Here is an 11669-nt window from a genome sequence, read left to right on the forward strand (position 1 = left end):
GAGACATAAGAGTGGATCAAGTTCAAGTATATAGTCAAAATGATCTATAGTATAAGGATAAGGCTGAGTACCTTATTCTGGGGACACTATGGATGCGGCCCACTTTTGTATATGATATAAACAATATGATCACTAAATTGTGCATGTGGAGATATGTGAGTGGGGGCGTCTTATGCAATGAGTATTGCATAAGATCGGACCATGAAGAAAACCACTCTCACTTTATAAAGTCGTTTACTGTTGAGACTGATTTTCTTTTCATTCGATAACCTAGGTAACTCGGTTTTAATCCTGAGCTAACCATGAACTTCTGTTTATTCGGAATTATCCTTAGATTTACATGGGTGAGAGTGGTTCTAGTTCGCCGACTCAACAGGCCTCCCATTTCAAGGGTAAGACTGGGTGAATGGCTGGGGACGTGGGGTGCAAGACGAAATTCACTCCTACCCACTTTTAGGGATAGAAGAAAGGTAGTTCCCTTAAGCACTGACTCCAGGTCTTGAACAAGGGGCCCCACCCTCTCATTGGCCTGAGAGGGATTCGGTTTACTGGTTGGACCACAAACCAATTGTTCATTAGAGGATTAGTGAGACATAAGGAACAAGAAGTAACTTCAGGGGTAAAACGGTAAATTGACCCAGCTCTAGTTACGAACAACCTGTGAAGGATCGACTTACTAATCATGGTTATATCAGATGGACAGAAATATATCTATAGTGAGGGGAGTGCAACTACTAGGCTATAGTGGAGTGTCCTAGTAGTTAACGAATGTTGGTTAACCAGGTTAATGAGTTTAATCGGTTAATCTTGGATCGTTGGAGCCCATGATCTATAGGTCCATTAGGTCCCTCTGCTAGCTCATATCGGACTAAACCATAGAACAGTGTGACGAGTGAGTTCGAAGTGTTCGAATTCAAATTAGGGAATATGCGTTACATATATACGATATATTTAACCGCAATTTTGTTTTATTTACGAATTAAACGAAAAGAGAGAATCTGAGATATTTAAATAAGATTTAAATATCTTAATCAATTATGTGTCGGAATTGATTGGGATTGGCATTTGAATTAATATTAAATATTAATTAAATAGTTTAATTAATCATTTAATGTTACTTTAATTTGAAATTCATTATTCAAATTAATTGTTGAATTAAAATGAAGAAAGTCAAAATGTTGACTTTCATCTAATGGAAAAATCCATGTTAGTGGAATTTTGAGGTGTCAAAATTTGGTTTAACCAAACTTGCATGTTTGCCAAATAAACCCCACAAGTTTGAGTGGAATTTTGAGTGTCAAAATTTGGTTAACTCAAACATGCATGCTTGCCACATAATCCCAAACATTTGAGTGGAATTTTAAGTGTCAAAATTTGGTGATCTCAAGTTTGCATGAACATGCAAACTTGACTCTTTAAATAGAGTGATCATGATACTTGGAAGGGATTCTTCTTCATCTTGATGAAAAACCTTGAGAAAAACCTCTCACAAACACTCTCTTCACATATACAAAATCCCTTCCAAGTTTAGTCACGCAACCGGATTCCACAATCCCGTTCTAAGGCCGGAGGATAGTGGAGAAGACACTAGTGGTGGTTTGAAACCGGTTCGTGAGGCAAAAGGAGTTTGAACTACAAAAGGTTAGTATTTAAACTCATTAAGTTTTAATACTTATGAACATGCTAGTTATTTACAATAATTGATGTTCTAAAAGCGCCTAAGATCCAAATTGCTTCCGCATGTGTTATATTAACACCATCAGTTTCTACTCCTGTATGTAGATGATATATTTATTGCTGGATCAAGTATGAGGGAGATAAACCACTTGAAGGCAAGCATGTCTTCAGTATTTGAGATGAAAGATTTGGGTGCAGTAGAAGCAGATCTTGGGATGAGGATTTCTCGAGATAGATTTGTTGGCACATTAACTCTATCCAGGAGCAGTGCATTGAGAAGGTGTTGTCCAAATTCAGGATGAATGATACTAAACCCAGGACTACCCATTTGCCAAATCGTATTAGATTGTCAAAGGAGCAATCTCCTAAGACATTGAGAAACGTGAGCACATGGCATCAGTTCCGTACGCATCTGTAGTTGGAAGTTTGATGTATGCTATGGTCTGCACTAGACCTGATATAACACATGCAGTGGGAGTTGTTAGCAAGTACATAGAAAATCTAGGGAAAGAACATTGAGAAGCTGTGAAGTGGCTTCTGAGATATCTGACAGGTACATCCAATACTTCACTTTGTTACAGCAATGACAAAGTAGTTCTGCAAGGTTCTGTGGATGCTAATCTGAGTGGAGATGTAGACTCTAGCAAGAGCACATCTGAATATATCTACACTATAGATGGAACAACATTGAGTTGGATGTCTAAGCTTCAGAAATGCATTACTCTTTCATCTACTGAGGTTGAGAGTACGTGGCAATAGCTGAAGCTGGAAAGGAGATCATATGGATGACAAACTATCTAGAAGAATTAGGCAAAAAGTAGTGCAAGAAGATTCTTTATACAGATAGTCAGAGTGTCATATAGTTGGTGAAGAACCCAGTCTATCATTTAAAGACAAAACACATTAGAAGACAATACCATTTCACTCACAAGTTAGCAGAAGAAGGTGATATGTGTTTGAAGAAGATAGAGGGTGCAAAGAATCCATCAGACATGTTGACAAAATGTGTTGATGTTAGAAAATGGAGGTTATGCAAAGCCTTAATTGGTATGGTGCAGCGAAGGTACTGATGATCGTTTGAGAATGAAATTTTTGGTTGACTGGATCAGTCTCCAAGTGGGAGAATTATTAAGTTATTGAGCTTGCTTATTTATAGCTCAGTAAACGGTATAGCAAAGTTATATATGGTAAATGACATACAAAATAAATTGTCATTATTAGTAAATAGCTATATATATAGAAAAAAGTTATATTATGGTAGATATTTATATATAATAGATGATATATGTATATATAGTAAACTGAATTATATATATATATATATATATTTTGTAAATGTACTCTATTTATTTATATTCTTATTGTAGGAAGTCATCAATATAAACCTTTAACCAATATTCCTCCTTATATTTTCTCTCTCCTATTATTTGTGTTCATTTGGATCGAATGTGTGCATTGTTGTGCGATCCCTAATACAACAAGAGTTTGACAAAAATTTCCTACCTTTTCATGTACGGTATCTTGAGTCTTGTCCAAATGGGATTAAATCCTTCTTCCTCGCCGGAGTAGACCCACTAAAATTTCTTATTGGTTAGAGCATTTGGGACCTTTTCAAGACACGACTTCCTCATGAAAATCCTTTCTTATACCTTCCTCAAACTTAAGAGATGATTTTGAAGGGATAACTTTGTAGAAGCTTGACAAGTTTTGGAGTTCAATTCTCGGTTTGCAACTCAACCCAGAACGCAGAACTTGGTCTTCTTAGGCATCTTGGTCGAGGACAAGTTAGGCCTCGATTCCTTCATAAAAATGTCAAACTTAACCCTCTGAACCTAATAGAATGTTTAATTTTGGATGAGAAGGACCATAAGTCGAAAATTCGAACTTCCCCGAATTCTTACTCGAAAACGATTTTCTCCAATTGGGTAGGCTCGCCCTTCGTGACCTTCAATGAAAATGATCCATGGAGGTGCATAAACCAAATGAAATAGGCCTTGCACGGCGAATTTGTGTGTAGTCTTGGATTGGATTTTTCAAGCTTTTCTCAAGCTTCTTCAATGACGGTCATATTGGACGTTTAGGTTAGAAGCACTTTCAACCTTTGGTTTCTTCACCAAAGTTGTGGACAATCTTGTTTAGAGTGAGCAGAAACAGGTTTGAAGGGAATTAGTGAACCATAACTCTCGAATTTTAAAGAACTCCAAGAGTAAGGGACACAAAAACTCAACACTTATAACTCAAGTTTGAGGGCACGTCAATGCTCGGTTCTTGCTCCAAATGAAAGCATAAAACTCATAATTTATAGAAGGAGCTTTAACGGACATTAAAACCTCCGGAATGGTCATGAATTTAAAGTTCATTTTTCTTTATTTTTTGCTCGAAAAATCTTCTTGGATGAGAGGCTCGCCCACTTCCAATTTAAATTACGGTTGTGGATGTGATGAGGTGTACTTTCTCTAGATCATATCAAGATTTGAAGACGATCCAACCGTTGGATTTCAAGATATCATTTATTTTGTGCCGATAGCTCATTGTAGCATATTTGAATTTTTTTTCTTTCCAATTACTTTTTAGTCTCTATACATCTTATTTAAACTGGCGTTTAAGTGTACCTCAATGTTCATGTAGTCCGATCACTAGCTTTCGACATCCGTTCAAAAGGAGCTCTCCAATCTAGTAGTAACATAATCGGGGTTGTAACTGGGCCAATTTCAATTTCTCAAACTCCTCAAATAATTTCACGGAATTCAAACTTCTGTCTCTTTCACGGGATTCAAACTTCTGTCTCAACTCAAAAATCTACAAACAGGTCTAGTAAATTTTTAGAAATCCTCAACCTATCCTATGTTGTTCCACCATCTTGAAGTTTCCTTCTTCCAATAGTATTTTGTGCATGCATGCATAAGACGGGACTGATAATATGAAAATCAACAATTGTCCATCTAATTGCTTTTTGATATTAATCGGTGTTCTCAAGAGTTCTGTTTCTGTTCAATGGGTTAAGGAGGATTATTTGATTATTGGAAGTGTCATGTTCACGTGAATAAGCATATTTAAGATCCAATGACAAGGGTTTTAGTTCTAGGACTGGAGCGTGCTCCTCTAGTTCTCAATTCTAAGGACTCGAAACTTCTCCCAAATATATTTAATTAATATATATTTTAAGATCCAATGACAAGTGTTCTTGAATGTCGGGAATGAACATTTTATTCACATAGTACAAGATTTGGAATAATTTTAATTTTGTTTAGAATTAAATAAAACGAGAAGGTTAAACAAATTTATTTGGAAGAAATATGAAGAACGTTCGGCGGGTTTTTAATCTATTTGTTCCAATTCCTCCAATAGTTGAATCTTCGACATAAAATCTTCAATGCTACGACTCAAATACACGTGTGTGAATCTCAATCAAATTTCAAATATATTTTTTAATTAAATGTATCTCATATGCATTTATTATTTTAATATTTAATGTATCAAATACAATAAATATATTTTTCTATTTTAGGTTTAATATATATAATATATTAAATATTAATTTAAACTCTTCAAAATTTTCTTTCCATTAAATTAATTCTTTTAATATTATTCTGAACTAGCATAATATAATTATTGTGCACCTTTAAGTATCAATAATTGTTTAATAAATAATTATTTCTTATCCGTCAATAATTCACGTCCCTCTCAGCCAATGAGAAGTGGTTCCATGGTTCCAAGAATTACTCATTTACTTACTATGTAGAAATGAGTAAATTCTATTTTGTGAAATTATATTTCTGGTTTTCTATTTGGTCAAGTCCGCAAAATAGTATTCATATTGAATCGATCACAAAAGTCATTCTTACTCATGCAAATTAAAAGCCAAGTTCCCACAAGGTAGAAGTTCATAACTCACTCAAGATTACGATCGAGTCACATATAATCATCCTATAAAATATTAATCTTCTCAATTAATGGATTTATACAGAAAAATAAAATATTTTGTAATACACCTAATTTTATCCGTTTAGATTATTATTTGAACATGATTCTTATGTCAATCATATATCGTTGAAAATTACATTAATAATCTTGGATTTAAGGTTAAATTGTAAATAAAATAATCATATTTATTAATAAAAAATTAAAAAATTAATTACGATGCTAACAAGATTTAGGAACAAAAAAAAAAATATATATATATATATATTTATTTATTTAGTAAAAATAATGAATAGAAATTAATTATTAAGTTAAATAATTTAAATATTGATAATGTTAGTTATTTTATTTTATTTTTTTATTTATTATTAGCCGAACAGCGTTCCCATTTCATAGATCCTGTAGCGAAAACATGGCGTAGAAAAGAATTGAAAAAAACCAAATCCAAACAGCGCGGAAGCTCTAAAAAAACCAATGCCAACCGCATCCAAACCCATTAAAGCTCCAACGCCGAGCCTGCCATTTACATCCAAACCCCTTTTACTCTTCTTTCATTTCAACGTTTCTCTTCTCTCTCTAGTTTTCTACTATTCAACGGGGAGAGAGAGGGCGTCTCATCTCGTTTTTTAGCACTCAGAATCGGAGAACACAGCAATGCAACCCTGGAAGATGATTCTCCCGTGTTTGCTGTTGATTTTGATCTTCCTGGCCACGGATCTTGTGCGCCCTACTCATGCTATTTGGCTTAACATTCCTTCTACCGGAACCAAGTGCGTCTCTGAGGAAATCCAGAGCAACGTCGTTGTTATGGCTGATTATGTTGTCATCTCTGAGAATTACACCCATACGCCCACCATTTCCGTCAAGGTGAGCCCTCGATCGGTCAACGCTAGGGTTTTTCTAGGGTTTTTTATTTTCTTCCTGGTGGTTTTCGGGCTGATTGAATATAGAATCCTATGAAATGTTTTTACCGGTAGTTCTGATTCATTATCTTTAACGGATTGAATTCTGATTCATTATTCTGTGAGGACATTTTTCATGTAGGTTTTAGTTTTGTATTATCCTCGAATATGACGGAGAATGAATGTTATTGTGTTCCACATCCATATATAATTGTTAGTAGATAGATTGGTTATTGGTGAAGGACACTGGAATTATATGAACGGTGGTAGGCTCATTAGTACCTGTTGGGTTCTCTTGCCCAAGCCCATCGCTAGTGGATATTGCTCTCTTTGTGTTTTTTCTTCCGGACTTCTCCTCAAGGTTTTAAAATGCCTTCACTAGGGAGAAGTTTCTACACCCTTATAAGGAATGTTTCGTTCCCCTCTCCAACCGAAGGGATCTCACAATCCACCCCCCTTAGGGGCAGTCTTAAAACGCGTCCACTAGGGAGAGGTTTCCACACCCTTATAAGGAATGTTTCGTTCCCCTCTCCAACCGATGGGATCTCACAATCCACCCCCCTTAGGGGCAGTCTTAAAACGCGTCCACTAGGGAGAGGTTTCTCCACCCTTATAAGGAATGTTTCGTTCCCCTCTCCTCCAACCCATGTGATATCTCACAATCCACCCCTTAGGGACCAGCGTCTTAAAATGCTTCCACTAGGGAGAAGTTTTCACACCCTTATAAGATATGTTTTGTTCTCCTCACCAACCGACGTGGGATCTCACAATCCACCCCCATGGGTCCAACGTCCTCGTTGGCATACCACTCGGTGTTTGGCTTTGATATCTCTTGGGGGCTGTTACATGTGATATATTTGATTTCATTCAGGGGGCTTTTACCTTAATCCCTTGGGCTGTTGTAGAGTTTGGTTTTAAAGTCGATTTCTATGCAATTTGTTTTTTTGGTCTCTTCAAATTATAAGAACCTCCAGATTTTTTTTCTTCATTAGTTGCCAACTCTATTTATCATAAGCGAATGTGAAGAGAATATCCAAAAACTTGCCGATGTCTTGATCTATGTCTTTGTATCTTTGTCTTATTATTCAATCTGTACTTTGTTTTCCCTCAGGTAACATCACCATACGGTAACAACCTCCACCATAAGGAGAATCAAACCAGTGGGCAATTTGCATTCACCACAGCGGAGTCTGGCAACCATCTGGCATGCTTTTGGATTGATGGCCATAATCAGGGTGGTGGTGATGCTAGCTTAAATCTCGAATGGAGAACTGGAATTTCAGCTAAGGATTGGGAGTCAGTTGCAAAAAAGGAAAAAATTGAGGTGTGTTTTCTTCTTAAGCTGATTCATACACTTCCAAGATATGTTTCACATTGAGTTTCCTCTTGTTCCTAATCCTCGTCGAAAATAAGAAAAAAAACGAAAAAGTAGAAGAAATTTGAGCTTTGTTTTCTTCTTAATCCTCTTGTTTCTTCTTAAAATGCCAAGATTTTTACATATCTATCTACCATCTAAACTTTATTCGAAACCTATCATCAGTATTGTGGCTCCTAAAAGCCAAAGACGAAAGGAAAACTTTTAACTTTCTTGGGACACTTGTGCTTCAAAATTATGCTAGTCGAATGCGGAGATTAAGACAGTGAACCTGCTCTTTATGCAGCTCAGCTATGGTATTTTATTGAAATTGATAGGCTAAGGGCTCTTAAAATGGGAAAATAACAAAAATTCTTTGTTGACCATTTGTTGAATCATGTAGAATGAGTTCAATGACTGTAGAAAACATCAAACGTATGAATTAAAGCTAGCAAATCTTTGGTTGAGGCCTTACTCTTCCTTCTTATTATATATGGGTATATATATAATTTCATTCATCAATGAATTGCTTGGTACCTCCTTGATTAAGTTTTTTCCCTCCTCACATTCTCATTTTCTGTAGTCATCTTTTGACTTGTCTAATTTTAGTATACCCGTTTTGGTTGCTTGGTATTAAACAAAGAGGGAGTTTAGGGCTCTCTTGTGAGCATGAACGAGAAAGATAGAAATTAGAAGCGAAATACAATAATGAGAGAATGGAGGGAAAGAGTTGGGGTAAATGTTAGGATCACACAACAATGCACACATTCGATCTAGACGAACACAAAGAATAGGAGAGAGAAAATGCAAAGAGGAATATTAGCTAAAAGTTTATATTGATGACTTTAGGTATATACAACATATTAAAGAGAATGTAGATCCTACATCTTCAAAGGAGAATTGACTAGGGGTATATATATGGTTTCCGTTTCCTATATATAGTTTTAACAAAGCACTTCAATATATATAGTTTTAGTGCACTTCAATATATATAATAGTTTTAGTTTATTATATATAGCTTTAACCGATATAATCACATAAATATCTACCTATGTATTTCTCCCAAATTTGTATTATAAATAGTTGTTTACCATTTTGGATATATAGTTTTACTCTCTGTAGCCATTTGAATGGTTGAACCCGGTGAAAAAATATAGTTTTACTATCTAAATATAGTTTTACTCTCCATAACTTATGAAAAAATATAGTTTTACTTTACTATCCGTAACTTATGAAAAAATACAGTTAAATATAGTTTTACTATATGTAAGCATTGAATAAGCTGAGAATTAGATGGAGACCCGTGGTTGAACACCATGAAAAATAGAGACTGAAGTCTAAGAGAGAGCATGCTAGAATTAACCTTGAAGTTATTTCCAAATTGCTAACTTTCAGGGTGTTGAGCTGGAGCTCCGGAAACTTGAAGGGTTGGTAGAGGCCATTCATGGGAATCTTTTGTATCTGAAGCGCAGGTAATCTATCTATGTGCCAAAACTCTTCAAGTTCTATACAAAATATTTTGTGGATGAATGAGTCAAGTAATAATTTGGGAATGTGTATATATATATATCTATATATATATATGAACTACAGGGAAGCAGATATGAGGATAGTAAGTGAAAAGACAAATGGAAGAGTGGCGTGGTTTAGCATAATGTCCTTAGGTGTATGTATTTTGGCTTCCGCACTTCAACTCTGGTACTTGAAGCGCTTCTTCCACAAAAAGAAGCTCATCTAAAATAGTGTTCTTCTCTACCTTTGTGACTTTTTTTTTCTTACACCAAGGAGTATAAAAAAAAAAAAAAAAGGCATGATACTAGCTTGTAAACTATGAACCTTTCCAATAAAATTTATCACAGGAATGTTTTATCATGGATTTTTTTTCGTTACGATCGCACCATTAATGCACACTCATTTTAGATGAATACACAGAACAGGAGGATGAACACAAAGAACCCGGGAGAGATGGAAAAATATTGGTTAGAGATTTATGGATGACTTCTGGTATCTGCAACAAAATAGAATAAGACTAGCTAAGAGTATATATATGATTTAGTTTACTATCTATATATACATTTATAAGATATGATCATCTTATAAATATAACTATCTACTGTATTTTTACTATAAATAGTCGTTGTTTACCACCATTTTCTATAATATAGCTTTACCATGTATGTTGTATAAATAAGTAGGTATAACCCAACATTTTCATATAAATAATTACGTTATGATGACAAACGAATTGCATTTGAGCATTAGACATGTTAGACTTACTTCAGAAGTTCATATACATACGAGATATATTATTTATGGAATATATCTTAGATATTATGTCTTAATATTCTTCCATTTATGATTTGATTTAGAATATATTTTATTTTATTATCGGTATTTAATTCTTTTATATTTTCCTCATTTGTACTCGCTTGTATCCTATTTAAAGGATATCAATATCAATGATAATACAGATCTTCCCAATTCTATTTTCTATCTCATTCTTAACATGGCGCAAATCATTATCTTATTCCTAAAGTTAACTGAGGAGTGTTGCTTGTCAAATGCATTTCATTTGCAATCATACGTCATTTCTGATGTGGTCACTTGTTTAGCTCAATTATATAATACCATATGATGTCCGATTTTTATAAACAAACTCGATGTCCTATATCGTACCGTTCACCCCAAAAAGTAGCATCTTTAGTCTATAATTTGGCTTAAATAATTGCTAATATGCTTCGTAAGCATTTGTAACGATTTAACCATTTACTTTTAAATACGTAAAAAGTACATAGAGTATTAGATTTATGAAAATTTTAAAGTAGGATCTAAGGGGTTAAAACATTTAATTATAAATGGAATACAATTGTTAACCAATTATTTAACTTGGATTTTGAGTCGGAGGACCTTGATCCTTGTTTCTGAGTGGATTTTAAGAGTTTCTTGGATTTTGAGACCTTATGACTTATGATAATTTAAGGTTGTTAATGAAATACATTGATTCATACGAGTAAAACTTGAGAAAAAAAAAATCATATTGACTACTTGTCTCTTTGTTGATGTTTAGGGCTTCAATTCTCGAGCTTTCTATATTCGACTTGCTGCTTCTCAAAGAATCTAGTGTAAGGAATCAATAATAATTTCATGAAAATCGATTTTTAAAGGATTCAATTTCGAAGAAAATCAAGGGAAGATCTAATAGGGCTAGCATGGCCGATAGTGTAACGATCCAGGCCCACCACTAGCAGATATTGTCCTCTTTGGGCTTTTCCTTTCGGGCTTCCCCTCAAGGCTTTAAAATGCGTCTACTAGGGAGAGGTTTTCACACCCTTATAAAGGATGTTTTGTTCTCCTCCCAAACCAATGTGGGACATCACAATCCACTCCCCTTCGGGACTCAGCGTCCTTACTGGCACATAGCCTCGTGTTTACCCCCTTCGGGAACAGCGAGAAGGCTGACACATCGTTCGGTGTTTAGCTCTGATACCATTTGTAACGACCCAGCCCCACCGTTAGCAGATATTATCCTCTTTGAGCTTTCCCTTCCGGGCTTCCCCTCAAGGCTTTAAAACGCGTTTGCTAGGGGAAGGTTTCCACAAGGGTGTTTTGTTCTCCTCCTCAGCCAATGTGGGACATCACAGATAGCTTTGAAAATGAGCCTCCACCACCTAGTATCATGAGTTTCTAGCCTCGACTTCTCTGTGGATCTTCTCGATAGTGAATCAAGGAAGAGTATGAGAATGATTTCTTGTCTTTTTCATACATGATAGCTCGAGTTATAGTTTGTCAAAGTAGGTCAGAAATCACGATTCTCG

General features: G+C 35.2%; 1 protein-coding gene across 1 annotated transcript; it reads left to right on the plus strand.

Moving 5' to 3' along the window:
- The first annotated feature begins 6057 nt into the window (after window positions 1-6057).
- LOC111811155 (transmembrane emp24 domain-containing protein p24delta3) lies at window positions 6058-9726 on the plus strand. The gene is made up of 4 exons (XM_023697904.2): window positions 6058-6465; window positions 7612-7824; window positions 9250-9326; window positions 9448-9726. Exons 1-4 carry the CDS (start codon window positions 6253-6255, stop codon window positions 9590-9592), a joined length of 648 nt encoding a protein of 215 aa, XP_023553672.2. The 5' UTR covers window positions 6058-6252; the 3' UTR covers window positions 9593-9726.
- Window positions 9727-11669: the final 1943 nt, after the last annotated feature.

The sequence above is a fragment of the Cucurbita pepo genome, chromosome 15, assembly GCF_057944985.1.
Source record: "Cucurbita pepo subsp. pepo isolate OVF chromosome 15, ASM5794498v1, whole genome shotgun sequence".
NCBI lineage: Eukaryota > Viridiplantae > Streptophyta > Magnoliopsida > Cucurbitales > Cucurbitaceae > Cucurbita > Cucurbita pepo.

Excerpts from the sequence above, each read along its gene's own strand:
- LOC111811155 (XM_023697904.2), top strand. The coding sequence starts at position 6,253 with ATGCAACCCTGGAAGATGATTCTCCCGTGTTTGCTGTTGATTTTGATC. Across the intron at positions 6,466-7,611 it reads CGCCCACCATTTCCGTCAAG|GTAACATCACCATACGGTAA; the intron begins GTGAGCCCTCGA and ends GTTTTCCCTCAG. Across the intron at positions 7,825-9,249 it reads CAAAAAAGGAAAAAATTGAG|GGTGTTGAGCTGGAGCTCCG; the intron begins GTGTGTTTTCTT and ends GCTAACTTTCAG.